Source organism: Streptopelia decaocto, assembly GCF_964273445.1.
Source record: "Streptopelia decaocto genome assembly, chromosome: 1".
In the NCBI taxonomy this organism is placed as follows: Eukaryota; Metazoa; Chordata; class Aves; order Columbiformes; family Columbidae; genus Streptopelia; species Streptopelia decaocto.
Window position 1 is genome coordinate 183,911,259 of NC_138663.1, and position 23,099 is coordinate 183,934,357.

The 23,099-nt window shown below is 43.5% G+C and overlaps 1 protein-coding gene across 4 annotated transcripts; it reads left to right on the forward strand.

Moving 5' to 3' along the window:
* Positions 1-673: 673 nt before the first annotated feature.
* LOC309452960 (phosphatidylinositol 3,4,5-trisphosphate 3-phosphatase TPTE2-like) lies at positions 674-21,775 on the forward strand. 4 transcript variants are annotated; one of them, XM_082076052.1, is made up of 19 exons: positions 674-793; positions 1,602-1,691; positions 3,736-3,813; positions 6,151-6,198; positions 7,857-8,018; positions 8,418-8,537; positions 11,372-11,471; positions 12,299-12,362; positions 12,889-12,953; positions 13,543-13,603; positions 14,506-14,587; positions 14,664-14,752; positions 16,005-16,066; positions 16,984-17,064; positions 18,085-18,190; positions 18,842-18,939; positions 19,306-19,401; positions 19,886-19,956; positions 21,513-21,775. In XM_082076052.1, the coding sequence occupies exons 2-19, from the start codon at positions 1,642-1,644 to the stop codon at positions 21,613-21,615; spliced, it is 1,536 nt and encodes a 511-aa protein (XP_081932178.1). In that variant the 5' UTR covers positions 674-793; positions 1,602-1,641; the 3' UTR covers positions 21,616-21,775. The 4 variants fall into 4 exon arrangements, with proteins under 4 accessions (XP_081932178.1, XP_081932179.1, XP_081932177.1 ...); XM_082076053.1 differs by having other exon boundaries at positions 1,602-1,655; XM_082076051.1 differs by lacking the exon at positions 674-793 and adding an exon at positions 864-940.
* Positions 21,776-23,099: the final 1,324 nt, after the last annotated feature.

Sequence of the window (23,099 nt, forward strand, 5' to 3'; positions counted from 1 at the left end):
CGGGCAAAGGGCATACAGGAAGGCTCGTGACAGCAGGTAACCGCACCTAACCCGGACCGAGCTCCTGCAGCCCCGGGAGCAGCCCCCAAAAGCTCGCTTGGAGCTCCCTCTGCTGCTCGCCGTGCTGCAGAAACCCTTCCCCGGGCAGCCCGGCCCCCAGCAGGGTGGAATCACCGTGAGGTGCGGCCAGGGCAGCGCTGGGGCAGGTGTGAAGCCTCTGCGGAACACGGGGTAACGCGACGCGTTTCTGCCGTGCAGGCTCCGATTCTGCAAAAACACAAGTGCTCGATGTTATGTGAAAAGCCTAAGTGCTCAATGTTACGTGCCTCTCGCCCTGGATGGAGACAGTCGCTGTCACAGGCCATGGGGGCCTGACTGGCCTGCAGCCCCCCCCCCAATCCACCAGCTCAGGGAAATGCAGTAAGAGGCACCAAAGCACAGCAGCAAAGTCCACAAAGGGCGAGTGGCTGAGGCTCGGGGGAAGGCGGCGGGCCCTGCCGGGTGGGCTGGCGGGCTGCCTCCTCGCTCCTGGGGGCCCAGGAATGCATGATCCGCGGGGGACGGGCCGGCTCTAGCCCGGAGCTGCCCGAGAGGCCCCTGTGGCCGCCGCGGGCCCGTTGCCGCCCACCTGCTGCAGCCCGCGGAGCGGCGGCGGGGCCGTCGCCATGGCAGCGGGCGGTGCCGCCCGGCCCGGCCCAGGTGCAGCCGTGCGGCTCCGCTGGACCATTTAGCCGCGGCCCGGCGGGGGGGATGAGGCGTGCTCCCGCTCCGCGGTTAGGCCTGGCCTCGGCGGGTGAGTGGGGCTCCGCGGGGCGGGCGAGGGAAGGCGGGAGGGTCGGGAGAACAGCCCTCAGGAAGTTTAACGCAACTTTCCGCTGAGCCCGCGGCGCGCCGGGGGCGGGTGTCCGGGCTCGACTTTGAGCCTGGCGGCTGCGCTGAGGTGAGGCCGGGGGGTGGAGGGGGAGCTCCCGGGGGCTGCGGGCTGTCTCCGCTGGGGCTGCCGAGCCGCGGGCTCTGTGTGGCGGCCGCCGGGCTGGGGCTCGGCCTGTGCGAGGCCCATGGCGGGAAGGGGCACTGGATCCTCGCCGGGGGAGCGGGGAGGCTGCGGCGGGGCTGTACCCGCCAGTGTGGGGGCTGGTTCCCTGCCTGGGGCTGTGAGGCTGAGCCCGAAGCAGGTGTACGCGAGCGGAGGCTCCGGGGGGCGAAGCGCAGATCGCCCCTCCGAGGGGCTGGTTGATGCGCGGCGCCGGGAGCTCCTGGACCCCGTTCCCCGGTTTTCCAGCTGGGGATGTGCACCTCCCGGGGGTGCTGGCTGGGACTCTTGTGTGTTCCATAGCTTGAAGTAGGGGAAAATGTTTCATCCTTTGGTGAAGATGCTGCTTTAAAGTTATCATCACTGTGGCATACTAACTATGATTAAAAAAAACCCCTTCCTCACATTGTTGAGTGCCCTGACTCTCACAAGCTTTATAGATAAGATTGTGTTTTGTCAACTCTGGGGGTAAATGCCTGAAGCAGAAGCCTGTCTGCTGGTAACATGAGTGTGGCTGCTATGGGATGCTGGTGTTCACTGTTTCTTGTGCTCATCTCACTTTAACTAGATGTGCTTCTCTTGAGGCCAGTGGAGCAACAACAGACAAGATGACAACGGTGAGGTATGAGCAAGGGGCAGAGCTGGCAGAAGGGGCCAGGTGAGTGGAATGGACTGCACCAGGGTGAGGGTTTTGGTTTGAAGTATGCTGTGTGTGGTCCCCTGGCTAGGGTTTCTTAGTGTTTTAAGCATAACAAAAAGAATAATGACACAGTGCTTGGAGTTTATATAGCATACAGCCTTTGTATCTCCCACCCCCTCCTTAAAATGCTGTTGTCTGAGAGGAGTGATATGTTTGAGAGAAATGTGCTGTTATGGTTGACTTCTTGCAAGTAGTTAAGAGCTAACTAAGAATTGCAGAACACCCAGCCCTGGTATAATAAGCTTGTGGTAATAAATTCTGCTCTCTTCTAGCATCCAGAAACACTGTCAGGGTCTCATATAGAGCAAGATGCTCTTCTTTCCTTGAAAGCCTCAAGTCTGAAGTTCCCTATAGTTGTAAGCAGTCAGAAAAGCTTATGCTCTGTATGGAGAGTGTGTGTAGGGAGGAAATAGGTTATTATTCTAGTATATCCTTATTCTCTTCCACCCCAGTAGTCAAAGACTAGATGTAGTAGCTTGTGGCAGAGAGCTTGTTTCAGCTTGGACAACAAGCAGCTGTAGAATGCTCAGCAAAACAAACTCCCTCAGAGGAAAGCATTATCTAGAACTGATTTTTTTTGTGTGAGAACACAATGGAAACAGTGTACCCAGACTTGGCTTGTTTTCTTTTTGTATTAAAGATTGGCTTCCTAATCCAAAACACTCATTCGTATTTGGACTTTTATTTTTTTTAATCACAGTAAAGGTTAAGAAGGTGGCATTTGGTGCACTTCATGTGCCTGCAAGTATAAACAAGTGACCTGCAGCAAAATCGCTGTAGCAGCAAAAACCTGCTTTAATGAGTGAAGTATTTTAGCTGTACATTAAGTGGAAACTCCCAAGTGAGTATTCTATAAGAATAGCTGGGAAGCAAAGCTGAATGGCTACATATTGCCAGAGCTTTGCTTCAGTTCTAGAAACAAAATGAGGATGCTGGAGCTGGAAAATTAGCCTTTAAATAACAAAATTGTTGGGGGGTAGTAATTCCTCTGTTTGGCTTGGTACTGAGTGCAGGTGGTGAACCACCTGTACTGATTGCTGAAACTGTAGGAAATGCATCAATAAATTTTGTGCGTAAGAGGGGGTTAGCCCACACTGCAGTGCTGGTGCATGGGGCCATTGTACCTGACGAGAAATACTTGGATCCTCTGAGTTGTTACACTAATGCTTCAATCATGCTAGATTGCCTCAGAACAGCAGGGAAATGTCAATATTGAATATGTCTATGTAATTGCTTCTGTCGGAGAAGCAATGATGCCAGAGGCAGAGCCACAGCAAACACTGGCTGTGCTATTACACAGCACAGCCTTTCTGTGGAGAAGGCTGAATTAGAAACTCCTGGATTTGAATTTTGCACTTTATTTTCTCTGAAGTCATCAGGCGACCTTCAAAGCTTCTGAAGTGGCTGAACAAAAACTTGATCTGAGGAAACCCTTTTAAGGAAGTTATGGCAAACAGCCACTAGCCCAAAAAATGCTGTCCTAGCACTAGCTCAGCTGCTGCTCTACTCTTCCAGTTTCCTGTCTGGTATCCTGTGCTGCACAAAAACATCTCTGTGCTATAGCTCTTCCTGGTCAAAACATTTATTCTCTGAACAAGTAGTTTACTGTAACAGCTTTCTTTGTCACTTGGACTTTCTGAAGCAATTTTGCATGTGCATGTTTCCAGTACTTCCAGAGTCTGGACTGGACTTTAAAGTCCTCAGTGGACTCTCAGATGTCCTACTTCAAAGCCCTTTATCCTATTGCTGAACACACCTGTTCCTTTCTCCAAAAGAGAAACTTTTGGGAGATGGATTGCTAATGTGGAACCAGATCAGTACAAGCCAAGGGGTTCTGTGGTACCAACATGTGGGAGATCTTTCTCCCCCTGGTACTGTGCCTGTGCTCTGGCCCAGGCTGCTGCTCAGCTCACAGTTAATATTTTCTCTGGAACAATGAAGGGTAGCAATGTGTAAAGTTGACATCTGTATCAGTATGTGACTCATGTTATTTCTTTGCCAGCTCTCCAACAGCAGAAGAGCCCACAGTAAAGATTGATGATGGTCGTGATGAGGATAATGAACCAGACAGCTGTTCCAAGTAAGCTAATAATACAGTAAATGCCTTGCTTACCCCTGAAAGTGGAAGCCATTGAGCCGAAATAAGACAGATGGCTTGTTGAAGCCCAGTAAATCACTTGATATTGACATTTGATATGGTACCTAATAAAGATGAGTTCAGGAAGCTTCTTTATGCCTCTAGAGATGGAAGCCCAACACAAGAACTAGCCATGAGTCCATCATTATGGAGAATGGGTAGTCCAAACTGTGGTGATTAAATTTCCCCGAAGGATAGAGTTTGGGAGAGCACAGAAGAACAAATGCTCCTGATAAAATGAGGTGAATGAGTATTTGGGGCAAATGATAAGCCTCATGCCTTCACCATGTCTGAACTTGCTAGTGATTAACTCTGTTCTTGAAGTAGTTATTTTCTAACTGTTTATCTCTTGTCACCAGTTACTAACTCTCCCAGCATACTTAGCGAAGTCAGTGACAAGCGAATAGACAGTTCTCTGTTCCTGCAGCTCAAGAACAGTAAGACTAAGCCCGTTATCTTGGTTCTTCTATGTGACAACATGTCTTTCTAGAATTCAGAAGTTGGCATTTACAAACATATTTCACAAAGGCTTTAATCTAAGTATGTGAGTAAATGTGCCACATTCTCTTCAACTGATTTAAGATGTTGGCAGGCTGAACTAGAGTGGTGTGTATATATTTCAGTCTTAAGTGCATCTGGTAAAGATACTTGTCCTCAGACTGAGAAAGCTGAAGTCTTCCTATACCTACTACATTTGCATTGACTGGGCAAACTCAAAGACCAGCTGGCTGTTAGTGTAATTATTGCAGTGCTTCCTTAGATATCAGACATCTATGAATGCGAGAACCTCTTATATGTTAGGCTGCCTTCAAGACAAGACCTTTTATTATGTCCTTGACTTCCATTGGAAAAGTGGATACTACAACTTAAGGATGCAGATGTTTGCTTGTTAGACCTTGTTCCTTAGTTTAAACTATGAACCTAATAATAAGAAGCAATCAGTAAGCCTAGAAATATGCTTCCTCATCACTTCAAATATATCTAGCCTTGTCTTAAATTGAGTTACTAAGGTGTTAAGTATATGCACCAAGTGAAATGCGATGCTCAGGTTGCACTTGAGAAAACAAGTAGCTCAGGCAGGATCACTGGGGTGCAATATGCATTATTGAGCTGACAGAGACTTCCTGTAACAGTGGTATCTCTAATGGTGGTGGGAGGGGAAATGTAGTAACTGTATAAAACAGAAAAGAGGGTAGATATGTGAACAATACAAAAGGAATCTACCAGCACTTTTTGTTGGTGTGTTAGAACCTTTTGGTAGGTTATACTGTTAGTGATATACTTTTAGAAGGTGTTTTCTGTTAAGTGTCTGTTAAAAGACTCCAGTGCTCACTGTAGTTAAGTTATCCCAAGATTACTTAACAGACTGGAAATCTGTCTTTCAAGTGGTCAGAACCTCGGTTTTGCAGATAATTCCTTCTAACTTAGTTTATGGTGTAGCCTAAGGAGACTTTCAGCTACTGAAATAGTGACACAAAGGCCTAGCTTAAAACCAGAAGGCTTAAAGCATATCAAAGAGGCAACAAATAATCTTATATAATCATATAATTGTTTCAGTTGGAAGAGACCCTCAGGATGATTGAGTCCCACCATAATCGAACCTAACTCTAGCACTAAAACAGGAGCTGAACCCTGCTGGGGCTGGAGATAACTCCCACAGTTGGAAGAACTTGGCTTCAGTAACTCATTTTTTTAAAAGGCACTTGAGTTTTTAATCTGACAGCCAAACCAATATTTCTTTTTTAAGGTAAAAGAAAGATTTGTCTTGCTCTGTTCCAAGAGCACAGAAGCATAAGTGGAGCTATTAACAAGTGCAGCTTTTTCCAGGCTTGAAAAAAAAACTAAAAAAACCTCTTGCACAATAAGCTAATATCTTGAACAAGATACCTTGAGAGACATTTATCCTTTAATCATCCTCCTGACCAACAGCTATTATAGAAGCCCACTTCTTAAAGCTTATAACTGGGCATTAAGGCAGATTTCTAGTCTTGCTACAATTGTGACACTGAATACTGTTGTGCATGAGTACATACTGCTGTACTTCTAGGGTCTGTAGCTGATGAATGCTTTTTCTAACAAGTGGTCAAAGCATTGCTTTCAAGTACTGTCTTAGCCTATATACTTCATGAATGCAACTGAATAATCTCTTCTTAAAGAAATTACTACTATACAGAATTCTAAAATGAAAAGAATGTGAACAAAAGGAGGTAACAGTGCTCTCATGGCTAATACCAGTAACAAAATGTCACTTTTCTTGATGCCAATTTTCTTCTCTTGCAGTGCAATTAGGAGAAAAATTTCCCCATTTGTGATGTCATTTGGATTCAGGTAAAAGATCATGTTTGTAATGGTATGAGCAGGTTGAAATAGTCCTTATTTCTGGTTTAAGAACTTGGAGAGTTCCTTGAATGACTGTGACTCCAGCCTTCTCTGTCTGGAAAGTACTAAACCTCCTAACACCCCCAGAAAGGGTGAATTGAGAAAAGTATTAATACTTTGATTGGGAAATAAGTCTTAAACAGATAACTAGGTTCTTAAAGGAGAGCTGAAAGTCAGAACTGTGAATGCTGTTGACTTGGATAAAACCTCTTTAATGGCTTATTCCAGGCTGTGGCAGCCTTTGAACAACCAGTTGGTCAGTTGTATGCAGTCTAGGTGCTGAAACAAAGTAAGCCATTAAAGACAGTTATTTTTAATGGACTGTACTATGACACAAGTGGGAGGGAAAGTGAGCAGACTGAAAGGCAGCACTGACAGTTGTGTGCCCTTAGGCATTCAGTTTTGCACTGCTTCTAGGTAGCTGTGCAAATACAGATTAATAACTACAGTTGAGTCAGAGGTAAATGTACAGTTCCACAGGGATGATGTGCTCTGCGCAGATCACTTTAATGCCGTTTGAATCATTGAATGGTTTGGGTTGGAAGGGACCTTAAAGATCATCTAGTTCCAATGCCCCTTGCCATGTGCAGGGTCACCTTTCACCATACTAGATTACTCAAAGCCCCATCCAACCTGGCCTTGAGTGCTCCCAGGAATGGGGCATCCACAGCTTCTCTGGACAGTCTGTTCCAGTGCCTCACCACCCTCATGGTGAAGAATTTTTTCCTTATATCTAACCTAAATCTACCCTTCTTCTGTTTAAAGCCATTACCTGTTGTCCTATCACTACATGCTGTTTTTTTAAAAAAAAAAAAATCCCTCTGCAGTGTTCTTGTAGGCCACTTTTAGGTACTGAAAGGCTGCTATCAGGTCTACCTGGAGCCTTCTCCAGGCTGAGCAACCCCAACTGTCTCAGCCTTTCATCATAGGAGAGATGCTCCAGTCCTCTTATCAAATCTGTGGCTTTCCTCTGGACCCTCTCCAACAGGTCTGTGTCCTTATGTTTGGGGCTCCAGAGCTGAACACAGTACTGCAGGTGGAGTTTCATGAGAGTGGAGTAGAGGGGGGAAAAATCACCTCCCTTGACCTGCTGGTCATGCTGCTTTTGATGCAGCCCAGGATATGGTTGGTTTTCTGCGATGCAAGCTCATGTTGCTGGGTTGTGTTCAGCTTTTCATCAACCAACACCCTCAGATCCTTCTCCTCAGGGCTGCTCTCAATCCATTCTCCTTCCAGCCTGTATTTATGCTTGGGGTTGCCCCCACCCATGTGCAGGACCTTGCACTTGGCCTTGTTGAACTTCATGAGGTTTGCATGGGCCCACCCCTCAAACCTGTCCAAGTCCCTCTGGATGGCATCCCTCCTCTCTAGCCTGTTGACCACACCACACAGCTTGGTGTTATCAGCAAACTTGCTGAGAGCGTGCTCAATCTCACTGCCCGTGTTGTGGAATCCTTCAGCTGCTTATACGAGCACACCCCGGTCTGTATACAAGAGAACACACTCTTGCTGGAACAGCTTAAAACAAAATTCTGAGCTTGTGCTCTTCAGTCAATAAATGTCAGCAATTCATTCCTAGCTCTCAAGTTGTATTTTTCTTTTTGCAGAGTATTTGGAGTTGTACTTATCATTGTGGACATTATAGTCGTTATTGTGGATCTGGCTATCAGTGAGAAGAAGAAAGGTGTTAGAGAGATTCTTGAAGGTGTTTCCTTGGCAATAGCACTCTTCTTCCTCATCGATGTTCTCCTGAGGGTGTTTGTTGAAGGGTAAGACATGGGCAAAAGTTAAGTCAGTGTGTTAAGTCCTCAGGCTGGTAAGGAAGCCATACTTCAAGCTTGGACTGTGAACATGGATGTTCTGTAGGTGAACTTTCTGGTTCTAGACAATGGGTATGTCTTTTTTTTGGCGTTACCCTTCTATAGAATAATCTGTAAAGCACTTTTGATTTAAGTGAGCATTTGAAAAGTGCCTCAGCTTTGCTGTGACTTGTGCGGAGGCCAGGTGTAAGATTATTTTCTTAGTGAGTCTTCTGTGCTACTATTAAGAACTGCTTCAGGAGAGCTTGTCTCTAGCAGTAGTTCTGTATGGGTGGTTCTCTTCCTGAAGATATGTTTTAATCTTTGTTATCCACACAGGCATCTGTCTAAAACTCTCCTTTATTTCAGCTTCAGGAACTATTTCCGGTCCAAACTGAATATTTTGGATGCATTCATAGTAGTGGGCACTCTGTTAATTAACATGACATACTCCTTCTCAGACCTTGCTGCAGCAGATCAGATACCAAGGTAAGAATGGTTTGGTAGCTGTTAAATGTGAGCTCTCTTTTCTTGATAGTTTTCTAAGAATTTTCTTGGGTATCTGTAAGCTAGATGTGTGCATACTACATCACACATATGGCAGTGCTAGTATTTCATGGCGCAGACTAAAGAGGGATAGGAAACACCTAACTTGGGTCAACAGTTATACTATAGACTTCTGAAGGCAGAGACGATCTAAACATGTCAGGTGGGGTGACTAAAAGTAAATAGTGAGGCCATCAAATGATCTGACTCAAGCATTTTTTTGCTGGGCAGAAGGTGTGCAGCAGCTCTGATAGAGAGTCTGAAAAAGGTCAGAAAGGAGAGTTGGATTATTAAGAGCAAATGAGACAAACAGGGAGAATCTTCATCTAATGGATCTTGAGAGAGTTACCACACTGTCTTGTTTCTTCCACCTTGCTTTTCCAGAAATCCCATGGTAACATATGTTGGATTTTTCAGCCATGCCCTGAGAAGGGAAAACATGCTGTTTATGTGCATAAGTTAATTCAAGTTATATTTCCATCTGATTTCTGTAGCTTGATCAGATGATAACCTGTGAGAGGAATCCCTTCCTGATGGAGACAGAACTACAACCCTAAGATTAATTTATCTGCCTTAGGTTTGAATGAGTGAAACTTGCTTGCATCATCCAGGGAAAGAAGCTGATTGTGTGTGGTGTGTTGTTTTTTTCAGTTTTGTTGTTGTGTGTGTTTTGTTTCTTTTAAATCATCCCCTACCCCCAATTCAACTGGCTACCAGGCACAAATGGAGAAACATTAATCTGAAAGAAACTCTAGTTATTGAAGAATCCAGAGTTAGGCAAACACCTGGAAGCAATAGTTATCTCTTCAAATGCCAGCTAAACTCAGGTTTCAGAAAGCAGAACTGTCAAAGGAATAGCTTTTGCAGCCTCAGGATCATAAAAGGCTGTTTCCTCTAGGTCTTTTTAAACATTAATCTGAGTTAAATGACTTCTTCCCACCTTTCTGGCCACATTTTTCTAAAGCAACTTTAATCTTCTAGCAGCATCCGGTTAAAGGTAGGAGAAATAGCACTGTGACAGGGTAATCTGCACTGCTGTCTTTACTAGGTTGTGTTAGTAGTAGGCCCGATCCTGTGCTGCGCCATCCTGTTGTAGATTGGGGTATGCAAGTACCTTGTATTCTGACTTGGTGAAATGGATGGGGATTTAGAATAGGCTTTTGGGTCATGTGAAAAGGAGTTCACACTGATATTCTCTGAAGACACTGAGCTGGGGCCTACCATTTCACCCATGCAAGGTCTTCTGCAAAGCTTCTCTTGTGAAGGGCTCTTCAGTCTTGCTCTGACTACCTGGCAATAGATGATAACTCAGACTTGGCCAAATCACAAATCTTGAGAAGATCGTCTTAGCACCTAACACTTCAGTAGTGTCCACGCAATCCAGCTAATTCCCAGTAGCCTACCTGGGGTTTATCACCTTTCTTTGCTCATTGACCTTCCTCAAGAAGAAAACAGTGGTCTTAAAGCACCTGATAAGTGTGCTTTAGGATAATTTAGGGATAATAAGCAGAATAATCAGAATCTGTGCAGCATTTGTGCGGATGATGTGATGAGTGACATTTTGGTGGTGGTCCATAGGGGTAACATGTCCTGATGGAGAAATATGGTCTGTTTCCAGTCTGGTCTAGCTGGATGTGCATTGGATTGGGTTACTCATTTCCTTGAAAATTGACTTACAAAAGGGCATTGAGGAATGAGAGCTGGTTATTAGTCTGAGAGCTAATGCTTAACTGGCTAACTTCTTAAAAGGCAGAATGCAAACTGCTTTTATGTTGAAGAGCTGCTTCTCACGCTTGTGGGTCAAGCTGGGGAGAGGGGCTGTTGGAGTCTTTAAACCAGTGTTAGTTCATCTCCTTGTCTACTAGCTCCAAGGGAGCTGTGTTTTGAAAACAGTAGGGTGATCCTGGACTGGCAAGGAGCTGAGGGAGAAATGGAAGCTTCCATCTAGGTGTCCAGGACAACCATGTCTTCCTGACTTAAAGCTCCACATCAGTGGAGAGCAGACTGTTTTCAACTGAAGGCAATGGGTTAATGTTTCTGTAATATTTGTCCCCCTTACTGTAGGCATTCATCAGGATTCTTACCTAAGTGTATCAGGACCTGAAATATGTGCATGTGCTACTTAAAAGTATATGCTTAGGTAACATACCTCCTTACGGAATGGAGGTTAGTTTGCCCTAGTCCCTAAGGGTATGTGAAAGCAGCTGCCTCTGTTCAGTTGTTTCATAGAACCACTTGCATAAGCATCTTGCTTCAAAGTTCAACAGCAGTTCAAAGTTCCTCAAATCAAAACATCTGCTCAAGTTGCTGAATGATTAAACGCAGGGTTTATACAGATCTGTTTTCAGGTTTCTTAATCAAGGCATGATGTATATAGCCTGTCTAGCTTCTCTCTTCAGCTATTTTTCAGGTAGCTACCTACAGTTAAATGTATACTTCAGAACAAGCTTCAAGGAACAAGAATTTAGGGACAATAACATGGGTGGTATTAAAGGAACTTGTTGCTTTCTGGGTAGATGTGCCAGTGAAAAGTCTGTTCGAGCAAGTAGGGGGTTTCCTACTTCTGTTAGCTGTTCTGAATGTGTACTCCTAAAAAAACCCTCAAAATGGTATTATCCAAGCACAGTATTTCTCCAAAATCAGCCTGAGAAGTTTTGGTTCAATATATGAAACAAAGCTTTGAATTGTCTCTGAAACAGCTTTTAAATAGCTTTAAGCTTTGCATCTAAGTTTAATTGTGCTCATTTTCTTTCATGGTGAATGTGATTCTTGTCTAGAATGGTTATTTTCCTCCGAGTTCTGAGAATTGTCATCTTAATAAGAATATTTCGTCTCGCTTCACAAAAGAAGCAACTTGAAGTAGTGACCAGGAGGATGGTAAGTTGGCTTCTTAATATATCAAAGTTTCTGTTCCAACTCTTTCTTTCTCCAGGCAGCCATCAATGGTGAGTAGCAGGACTGCCCACAGCCTATTGGGCTGCAAATGGTGATATTGCCTAAGTAGCATGTCTGTTCAGTGTCCTTGACAGGGAACCAGAGCTTTGCCTTCAACTTGAGTATAGCTAGTAATTCTGACCTTCGTTCAAGTGAGCAGCAGCTTGACCTGGAAGGCCAGCATAGCCAAGTGACTGCAACACCACCATGTGTCTCTATTGATAATTTCTAGTTTGTGTGGTACCTGGACTGTTTGCCCTCACATGGTAGAGGATAGGAATTTTAATGCTTCTGCTGCTTATTCCAGGTGAAAACAAAATGACCTTAGCTGTTGAAGCCCTATTAATTGTAAATGCCTCCTCTTATTTTCATTAGGGACACTGAAGTGGTACTTGAAGCTTCAAGGGTGTCCTCTTGCTCAGGAATATGCAGTCTTGGTTGTGCTGCCTTTGATTTTCTTCTTCCTTCCCTCAGCCCCCAAACACTCAATGACAGATTCATGCTGCAGTCTGCAAAGAATCCCCAGTGTTCTTTCCACTAGAATGAACTTTGACACTTTGGGGTAAAAACTCTGTATGGAGCTTCTACCTAAAATTTAACACAAATTCTTGGCTAATGCTGTGATCTTTGCTATAGCAAAATGAGGCTCTGCTACTCATTACTTAAGTTCAGAGTCTAGATGGTTGTGTTTTTTCCCCGATAATATGCAACACTTGTTGATCTTGGGCAGTCCTTTGGAAGACTAACTCTACTTTTTTTTTTTTTTGTAGGTCTCTGAAAACAAAAGACGTTATATGAAAGATGGCTTTGATCTGGACCTCACTTATGTTACTGGTTTGTAGAAGCAAATGACACTTTGCAGCATGTTACATGCTGCTAACACTAGTTATTTAGTTAATGAGTGCTTGACATGGAATACAGGCAGTGTTTTAGACTTGTGAAACTTAAGTATGAAGTCAAACCAGGCCTACTCCTTTTCTGTGGGATTTTGAAATATAATTCCAGACTCTGATGCTGTTCTCAAGGATTAGCCCTCTGGGAGAGAGGTTGTCCATGCTGTATGCAATGACAGAAATCCCTCTGAGACCTAGGGAACCAAAGCTGAGAAACTATTGATTAATTCACAGTATTTTTGCCTGTGAATCTATGGAGACTGACATTTAATGGTAGCTGATGCTTCAGAAAGCATTAGTCTCCTGCTCTAGCTGTAGTAAATGCAAAATAAAACCTCTCAGAAATGGGTAGGTGGTTCTTATAATTAGGGTAGAAATAAGCTGTTTCATAATGTAGCTCTTGATCATGTAGTTCCTACATGTGGGGAGGCTTCTGCCATTACTTCTGATTGCTGTCTTTTCTGCAGATCGCATTATTGCAATGTCATTTCCATCTTCTGGGAAGCAGTCTTTCTATAGGAACCCTATAGAGGTAAAAATCTCTCGTCTACCAAGTTTGGTATTTCTGACTGGTGTTTCACTTCTAGGTTCCCACTAATTTGCATGTGGACTAGATTGTCAAGTCAGTCCTAGTCCTGCTGTCTTGGCTGGTTGGAATGACTAAATGGTGGTCTCAACTGTGCTGTGTTGCTTGTGTCAGAGTCTTAGCTACACCTAGTGGGATGTATCTCACAATGTGTACACACTGGTGCTCTGATGCTACTGTTCCTCAGGAGTGCTTCAGAGAACCAAGTCAGTTCTGTCTCAGGCTGGTAATAGTATGAGTGGTGAGAACTGTCTACTCATCTAAATAAAGATGTTTAAAAGGCCTCTGTTAATGCCTTCTAGAGCTATGCTGCATGGTATTGTGGAAACATAAATATGTGGGGTGGGGAAGATTGTTGTAGAAGTACTTCTATTCCAGACAAGCATCTGAGCTACTGAGCTGGGAAGGCCTGTTGTCTGAGGGATGTGAATGATTGCAGCTGCTGATCCTACCTCAGGGGTAGGAGCTGAGATGGCAACGGAAATAAAAAGCAGAGCACTGACTACTCTGAATTTGTATCTTGTTATTGCTCTAGGAAGTTGCAAGATTTTTGGACACCAAACATGCAAACCACTATAAAGTCTACAATCTCTGCAGTAAGTATGTTTAGCTGCTGACTGTATTGAAATACTGCTAAACAGAAAAATGTCCTTTCAGTGTGTGATGCTGGCAATACTAGATCTCCAAGAATTCAGTCTGTCAAAAGGACACAGCTGTCTCTGCCTGTCTTCTCTCCTGAATGTGGTTATTGACTTGGAGCATCTAATACATTGTACTGAAGTTTCCAAAGGAGATACTGGATGCCTTGCAGTTAAGAGTTCCTTGCTGATGCTGAACAATTGCTTCAGTGTTCCAAAACTCTTACTAAAGAAGTGGAAAACTAAACTTGGGCTAAAACTTTGGGTGATGTTGGAGGATTTTTCTAATGAAGGCTTAGAAGAATGAGATTAAACAGAAAAGTTTTTAACTACTCATTTGAGGTGGCTAAAACAATGAAAAATACTTCAGGAACAACTATCCTGTTTCTGCTTTCACTGTAGAGCATTAGAGCTGGAAGCAGACAAGGTGTGAGATAGAAGCATTGATAGTGAAGTCCTGAAAAAGTAAAACTGTCCTCTAGCCAACAGCAGGATAGATGAGGGGTCACAGATGAGTGTGGTGTTAGCAGCTCCACTTTGTAGGTGGTGGTTGCTGTGGCTGACCCTGACAGTACATCAGAGCATTAACTTTCAGATCTCTAGATAACACCTATGGAAAGGAGTGGCCATCTGGGCCTGGAGATGATTTTTTCACTTAAAAGTGAGATGTGTGAAACTGGAAGCTAAGTAAGCATGGTTTTACCCAGATTCTCACAGCCTTTCCGTTTTGATCTGTTTATTTTTACTGCTGTACTTTAAACACTAGTATATGCTCAGACCAGCAATTGTGTGTCACAAGCCACTTCCTTTGTTGCAAATCTATTCCCTTTACTGGCATAACTCCAGATTTTTCTTTGTAGGTGAAAAAGGCTATGACCCCAAGTACTTCCACTACAGGGTGGAAAGGATCTTTATTGATGACCACAATGTCCCAGCACTACAGTAAGTCTTAACAAGAAGTATGTACATCATGGTAGTTCTATGTGGACATCTGCTTTATTCCACTAATCTTATCTAGGGACATGCTGAAATTCACTGCCAGTGTCCGTGAATGGATGAGTCAAGATGAAAAGAACATCATAGCAATTCACTGTAAAGGAGGCAAAGGTAGGACTTCTCGTGTGTAATCAGTGTATGCTACAAATTACATGTTATTCTTATCACAGCTTCTTTGCAAGTATGGCCTTAAGCCATAGCGTGAGCTGGGTTTAGAGTGTAACTTGACAAATTCTGCAGGCACTGTGACTAGCAATAGTATAGTGCTGTGTATTTTGTATTATGCAACCCTACTTTAAGGTAGCCCGAATTGGTTCTTAATCTAAGATGGCATCTGATCTCTCAAAATTGTCTTCAATAACTTTCTGCTGTTATGACTTTGGGACTTCAGTCTCTCAGGAGAGGCTGCAGAATAGTGAGCTACTGGAACTGCAATGAACAAAAGTGTTAAGTTGCTGCTTTGTCTCTCTGGCAGCCAGTCACCCACGTGGATTATCCTGCACTGTAATATACCTCAAGCTTTTAAATTTCTTGTAGTGTACTCCATATTGTAGGCACACAAGGTACTATGTGATAGAATATAATGTAATGGGAACAGGCTAACCAAAGCTACTGCACATGAGCTGGCCTGTGGGTGTTATCCACAACCTGTAGTAGTGTGGGAGCTGTTGAAGTTTGTTGGTAGCTGTACAAATAAGCAAAATTTCCCTGTGAACATCTGCTGCATCTTTACCCACCTACTGTTGCTACTGCACATACTTGTCCTAAACCAGGTGGTTATGTAGCCTAAAGAAGGCTCTTTCCCCCACTTGAAACCATAATTTAAAAGGTTTTGCAAATCTGAACACTTAAACTATCTGCAGGCCAAAACCAGCTTGAAGAACAAGTATAGGGAGGGTTGGCTTGACCTCTGAGATTTTTAAATTTGAGACTGAGACTATACTGGAGTCTTTGTGCTAACAGTCTTGGTGCCCCCTTAGTGGGGTTGGAGGGTGGGGGAAGTTGGAGCAGAGAAGCAACTTATGAGGCTTAGAGCATTGGCAGGTGCCAGTCTGTAACCTAATCATAGTGTGTACTTGACTCTGTCCCCACTGAATGGAGTGTACAGATTCTGGCAAGCTTCCTAAGTATCTCTAGGAATACTATGAAGAAATATGGGGTCTGCTTTTAAGGAATAAGTTAACAAACTGTAGTATATTGTCTTTAACTCATTCTTCCCAGAAATACGGCCATTTGACTACTGAAGTGTCACTTATCTCCTGTTACCTCTTCTATTTCAGAAGTTATAACTTCATTTGCACAAAAATAATCCCAAATACCTTTGAACTCCTGTAGTTCAACCTGTCTCTTACTTCTAATACAGGCAGGACTGGAACAATGGTCTGTACCTGGCTTATAGACAGTGACCAGTTTGAGAGTGCAAAGGTAAAAACTGGTGGTTATTTTATGATTCTTATACTATTCCTACTTAATAGAATAAGAACCTACTTAATTGGTGAAATGCACTGATACTCTGCAAAAGGTCTGTACTGAAAAAAGGGTACTGTGAACAATCTGCTTTACAAAAAAGTTCTTGCAAAGATTGCTGCTGTGTAAATTCCATTCTGATGAAGACTATTCTTGATCAGGAAGAACTGAGGCATAGCAGATCTAGGATCTTGAGCTAGGACTTCCTTAAACTGTCGATGACTTCTGAGCGTGGTTTACTAAACATAGTGTCACTGTTTTGAAGTGCAGTTTTTTTTCCTCTAACCTCCCTCCAAGTAGTGTGAGGTATCAAGAATTGTCTTGCCTTGACCGCCAGCATTGCAGCAAGAAGCCCTTCTGGGGAAAGGGAGAAAGATCAGCAAGTCCTGGCCAGGACAGATGCATGTGCTGCTTTAGTATCCAATGTCTGGTGTGTCAGTCTGGAGACCTGGATTGCAGAAGGCCCCGGTCACTCATGGTAGTCTGGCTGGACTGTGTATCCATTTAATCATGTGTTTTTCTCAGAGTTTGGTTTGTGAAGATCTGAACTGATGTTCAGCTTGGTCTGTCACAGACCGCTTGAGAAATATAGATGGTTCTAAAGCAATTGCTTAAAAAGCTTATTGCTCTCCTCATTCAATGAGCTTTGTTAGCAGTCTTTCATGGATGACAGCCTTAATATATTGGACTTTCTAATTACTAATTATTCTAGTTAAAAGTCTTCTTCAAAAGGTATCAAAACTACTATTGCATAATTTCACTTGCCTTCCTGTATTGCAGTTGATTAGTGTAATTCTAGTTTACTAGCCCCTTCTCAGGAAGGGGAATGGTGTTGGGATTAATATCTTAACCATTGAGATTATCTTCCTGTGTAGGAAAGTTTGGACTACTTTGGGGAGAGAAGAACTGATAGAAGCACAAGTACCAAGTTTCAGGGAGTCGAAACTCCATCCCAGGTAAGCTTGAGCAGGTCCAGTAAGAGTAGCTGAACCAATGCTAGCCTTGTGAGCGCTTATGCTGCCACACCTTTCCTGCCTTGTTTCAGAGACGTGGGTTCCTGCTAATGCTTAACTCTTGAATTTTCTGTACTCTAAGGGCTGGAAAACTGTCAACTGGTAGGGTTGCACTGTATCTTCCCCCCTCTCTCCATTGTCCAAGCACATTCCTTATGCCTTTCTTTGCGTAATTGTCAAATCTGAGTTATGGTATCTAAGATAACAGAACTGCTGAGATTAGGAGAGCTTTCAGTCCAACCCCACTGCTTAAGCAAGATGAGCTAGGGCAGGTTGCCTAAGGCCATGTCTAGTCAGGTCTAGAAGATCCGTGCAATGTCTCTGGGCAGCCTGTTGCAGTGTTTGCCCACCCTCACAGGAGCATGACCCCGTGAGACAACTGGGCTGTTTCTCAAGGGTGCACTGTCACCTGCAGCCTGGCCTGGGGAGGGCTATGGCTCTGTGGCTAGGTGGAGGAATGAATCCTCTGGTGACTGCGTTCATGAAGAAATACTAAACAAGCTATTGCCTCAGCCCACAGTTTAGGGGCTTTGCTCATTTTATTTCACTGTGTACTGTGAGATGAAGCAGGTGACAGAGGTACTATAGTTGCTAGTGTAGAATAGAATGGAAGTACAATTGTCCTTCAGAATGTTCTTCTGTAAAATTAAAGTATCTTGTACACTTAAACAATCTGTCCTTTAAAAAGCTACAATATAAAAGCTCTTTGCTTCTTGCTGAATCAAGAATTTCTTTTAGAGTGTGAAGTTTAAACACTGCTTAAAAATGTAGATGCTGAATTTGTTTAGAGGATTGTTTGAATTGGGGAGAGGAAGGAAAACAAATCCCTACTTTCTTCTTAGCTTTGGACTAAGGAGAGCTAAGAACTTGAAGTAGATGATCTGTTTAATCCTACTTCTGCCTAGAATTAGTCTGTGTGGGGTACATAAACTGCATAATGTGTCTGGGTTTTTTGCATTACAGAGTAGGTATGTTGGGTATTATGAAATCCTGAAAAACAAGTATAACTTGAAACTCCCACCAGAGAGACAACTCAAAATAAAAAACCTCAAAATCCACTCTATACATGGTAAGAACTCTTGAATTTGGGCATTCCTCTACCTGGTAATGGCTTCCTAGTGCAGGCAGCTGATCTCTGTCTCTCTTGCTAACCCTATGATAGGAATGCAGACTTGCTGGGAATTGAGAATTTGAATGGCACAGTTAAAATACAGTGAAGAGCATTTTGGAGTGCAGTTGCTGCATGTGTTCTGTCACTTCTGGGTGTCTGGTCAAATAGTGGCTCGCATACAACCTGCTCTGTTTTGGGAGGGGAATCACTTTTCAAGTGAGAGTAACTCCACATGTGGAACTGCATCCACTAGTGTTTCTCAGCTTCATTATACACATCTGTTTCTGTACATAGGTACTGGTAATTTTGATAAAAGGCAGAAGTTCAGCACTACTTGTTCAGGGGGACTTCAAATGGCTGTTCTTGTTCAGTCAGTGGAACTAGACTCTACATTAGCCTGTTTTGCTCCACTAGTAGAATTCACTACTGCTTCAAAATACTGCTTTCAACCACTGAATCTTGAGCTACCTTTAGGATTTGAGTTCTCTAAAGCCTATAGAAAGGCATTCTGAAGAGAAAGCACTTTTGAATAGGATTGCACTTGGTTTTCATGACCACTTGTTTCTGGCAATGTATGTACTATGGTATAATGCAACTCTTTCTTCTTAGGAGTTGGGAAAGGCAATGGAACTGATATGAAAGTCCAGATAATAGTGAGGAAGCAAGTTGTACTAGAATGTGTGTGTGGCAGTCAAGCAAACTGCAAGGTAAGAGTACTGTGAAGTTGAGTCATGGAGCTGAAAGCTGACTTAGGTCAAAAGTGTCTTCCTGTAAAAGTTCAATAGTGGACATAAAACTGTCTAAATAAATATATGCTCTAAATTCTGAGAGAATGAAAAAGCTAAGCTTTGCTAAGTCACAGGAAAAGTAGTGTTAAGATAGTGAAAGGTTTCCACAGAAGTCAATTAAATGTCATAGCTCACTCTGACCAGAGCAACTTAAATTGTTGGCTGTTATTGTAGCACTGCTATTGTATGTGTATACCATGAGTGAGTAGCTAGGTATTGTCATGAATTGGTGCCTTGTCTCTGCAGTAACTCTCCATAAAAGTAATACTTTATTCTATTATCTAGCTCTTTTTTGATTCTGAAAGTGACTGTGTAGTCATTGGCTTGGAGGACAGCCCTGTTATAAGTGGTGATGTGAAAGTCAGATTTGAGTCACATTCTGTAAGTACACCAGCATGAAGACCCTCATGTGAGTGTGAGCAGAGGCTGCACTGCAAGCAGCAGCTGGGTGCTGGCTGGGCTGTGGGGGACTGGATCTGTGCTTCTCCCCAGGGACTCCTGCTGTGGGGGGTGGCCCTCCTGTAGCAGCTGTTGCACCCCTGTGCAGTGGGGGATGCTGCAAATGTTGCTACATCAGCCTGTGTGGGTGGGGGAGGCATCTGGCTGTTCATACAGTACAACCAAAACATCTTAGTTGAGTACCTGCTACTTCTAATGTGGGTCTCTTACTTCACTGTATTGAGTGACCTAGTCCTGAACTAACTGGTGAAAATAGAGATCTGGGTGTGATTTTTGGGCTCTTCAAGTATACTGAATCAAGCACTGTAGCTTTGTAAACCAAACTGCTGAGGATAGGTGGGTGTTCTTGCTCTGCAGAAAAGTCTTATTATCTAATGGAGTATTTAAACAAGGTCTTTGTGTTTAGGATCTCCCAAAAGGCTATGATGACTGCCCATTCTTCTTCTGGTTCAACACTTCCTTTATTGAAAATAACAGGTGAGTAATCATAGTGATTGCCCACAGATCCTAACTCCTGATGTCTGAACAGAGTGGAAAGTTCCTAAACATGGTCCTGAAAGCTGAGACAGCTGGCTGATCTTGGCTTCTCTGCAGGTACTGGTCTCCAAAGCTCAGTTGTAACTGGTGAGCAGACAGTTGGCACACGCTTGTACTGTGCCATGTGTTTCAAACATATGTGAGCTCCTTATCTCAATCAACTTAATCCATTGGACTCTTTCCTCAGCATTCTAAATGTTGTTAGTAAACTTGAATTCAGAAAGGTAATGCTAACTATTCAAACTGAAGGCAGCTCTGCCATCCTCTGTAGCATGGCTGACTGAGAGGCTGGAACTTGTTCAGCAGGCAGACATTAAGATCAGAGTTAGAGGTCTTGAGGATTGGGATCCCAAAGAAAGGCTCTAACTCCTTCCCATGCTTTTGTAAAAGCTAAAAATTACTATGGTTTGCTCATGTTGAGACTAGAAATACTGGTGGAGCTCCAGCCAGCAAAAGTTGGGCTTGTTTGTCTTGTTAGGGGAGTGATGTAGAAATGTAGAGACAGGATCTCCTTCTCTTCTGTCTACCAAACTTGATAGATTTAGACAGAGGAACAATGAACTTGATCTGTGAGATATAATTACTTTCCTCTCCATAACTGGAATAGGGAGGAAACAATTTTTATTTAATTGATCCCATCAGAGCATGTGGAGATGAAGCCTTGAATCTGTTTAAAACTCAACTTAATATGCTGAGCCAGCAGTGCAGGTATCTTGTTGGATTAAACCAGTGCCAGGAGAAATATATGCCAGCTGTCTGATAGCCCTGCAGCAGTGCCACTCAAGTTTCACCCAAGTGCTTTGTTTAGTCCAGGGTTAGGGATGATGCCCCACCAGACCTTCTCTTAAACATGATTTAGTAGAGACTATCTCCCTTTCTGCCTGGAGAATTCTGGTAGACCTTAGGTGGACCAGGCCTGATCAGAAGTGAACAGATGCTAAGGTGATGTTCCTGTCTCTGGGCCTCTAATTCAGCCACAGCTGATGTGCAAGTGCTGTTAAGTGATAACTAGACATGAATTTGGTAAGCATTAAAAGTGGAGAACATGTCTGGGTCTGCGTACTGAATCAAGTCCTTGCTGTTAGGAAGATCAGTTATTAAAGTCTTGCCACTTGCATCCCATCAGGAGGCCTTGAGCTGAAGGTAACACTGATTTTACTTGAACAGTCCTGCATTGTGGGGCTCTGAAGAAAAAACAAAACCAGTAACAACAAAAAACCACACATATACCACAACAACAAAACAAAAACCAACCAACAAGAACCCCAAAAATCCCCACAACAAAAACTAGCAAACAAGCCTGACAAAGATCAAGCTAATTCTGTGTTTCTCAGACTACTTCAGATGCAAAGCCCTGTGCAGGCATGGCTGGTGTCTGAATTCAAGATTTGGGGCTCTATTTAATATTCCAGGGCTGAGCTTGAAGTTCTTGTGGGAGGCTGAAAGGAAAATCATGTTTTAGGCTGTAAGATATGGTTCTGAATTCTGTCTTTCAGACTCTACCTTCCCAGGAATGAGCTGGATAACCCTCACAAGTCTAAAACGTGGAAAGTCTATAGCGAGACATTTGCTGTGGAGGTGAACTTTATTGAGCCATAAGGGAAAGTCAAAAGAAGGGAAGCATATAAAATGGATCTTTTTTCCTGGGGATTGTCTTGCTGCTTCAGTGTAAAGTGAAGCAGTCTCATTGTGATGTACTTAATGTATTTCTGTGTAGATACAACTTGTCAAATAAACTTACAAGAAGTTCTGTTGTGCAGAGCAGTAATCCTCTGAAGAGTTACTTAGTATCAGCTGACTGTCATGGTAATGAGCTGGTGGATCCTTTGGGGTTTCGATGTCTCTACATACAGGTAATCACTACTTTATTAATCTGATTGTCTGTCTTTAAGCAAGAGCACCACCTGAGGGTGAGTGGGGACCAGCAGTCTGCAGGAGACTGCTGGAAAAATCTGACACACCTTCCCTGAGCAGCAGGGTTTTCCACAGGTCAGATTTGGAGGGAGGAATAGTAATTTGGCAGATGCAGACTAATACTTCTTGAGTAGAAGTCTGGGTATCAAACAGAGATCCATGATGTAGGGTTTTGGACAACACCTGGCCTGGGAGCTGACTGTGGAGGTTGCAGACTGCACAGGTGCTTCTCAGCCACTATATGTCCCCATAGAGAGCTGAGGAGGCACATCAGCTCATGAGCATGTCAGCTGCCTGTGACCAGTTAACTGGGCTTGCCTCAATACCTGCATGTGAGGGGTTTGATCTGGGCACTTGCTCCTGTGAGTTAATGCTGCAGGTGTTCACTGACCCCTTGAGCCAGACTTAAACCTGTAGTACACAGACAATGCTTATTCTGCTTACAACTGTTTTCAGCAGTGCAGCTCTCCTATGGAGATTGTTCAAGCCTGTCTTGGTGTGAAATGTGTTGACATTGGCTGCTTGTGTGTTTTGTGTGTTGTGGTGTTTGTTTTTTTTATTGTTAGGAACCAAGAGCAGAAGGGGACTGCCATAGCTTTCTATGGATAATAACTAGCTAGTTGAGTAGGTAGAGATAATTCATACCTTCCAGGTGCTTACTTGATGGTAGTGGCACAGTATAAAATACAGGTATGAATGGTTTTGCTATTGTTGTGTAATTAATTGGTATTTAGGAGCTGGGCTGTTGGAAAGTCCCATGGAGTTGGAAACTGCTTCTGTCAGTGCTGCACTTCAAGTGTGGAGGTTGAAACGTATTCAATGACAAAAAGTGTTCTACCAGTAGTTCACAGTTCTAGGTGCAGGGTAGAGTGAATGTGGGTCACTTAGATATCTAAGTGGAAGTAGCTACAACTTGTGTTGTCCATACTACTGTGCAGCAGGCTCACAAAACCTAGTTTAGTTCTATAGATCTCCAAGGGTAGAGTTTTCACACAAGTCTTAATCCTATAACTACTTTTCCTTCCTGGTTGGAATTTCCCATGTTCCAGATTGTGGCTGTTGGTTCTTGTCCTGCCCCTGTATATGCCTTGTTCTGTCCCCTCGTGTGAAGGAAGTAGCTGCAGACAGCAGTAAGATCTGTCTGAACCTGTTAAGGGTGAACAAACCCA

Bases quoted from the DNA above. Each gene is read 5' to 3' on its own strand.
- LOC309452960 (XM_082076052.1), top strand. From the start codon at position 1,642: ATGACAACGGTGAGGTATGAGCAAGGGGCAGAGCTGGCAGAAGGGGCC. The intron at 8,019-8,417 runs GTAAGACATGGG...CCTTTATTTCAG, and splicing joins CTGAGGGTGTTTGTTGAAGG to CTTCAGGAACTATTTCCGGT. The intron at 17,065-18,084 runs GTAAGCTTGAGC...TTTGCATTACAG, and splicing joins GAGTCGAAACTCCATCCCAG to AGTAGGTATGTTGGGTATTA.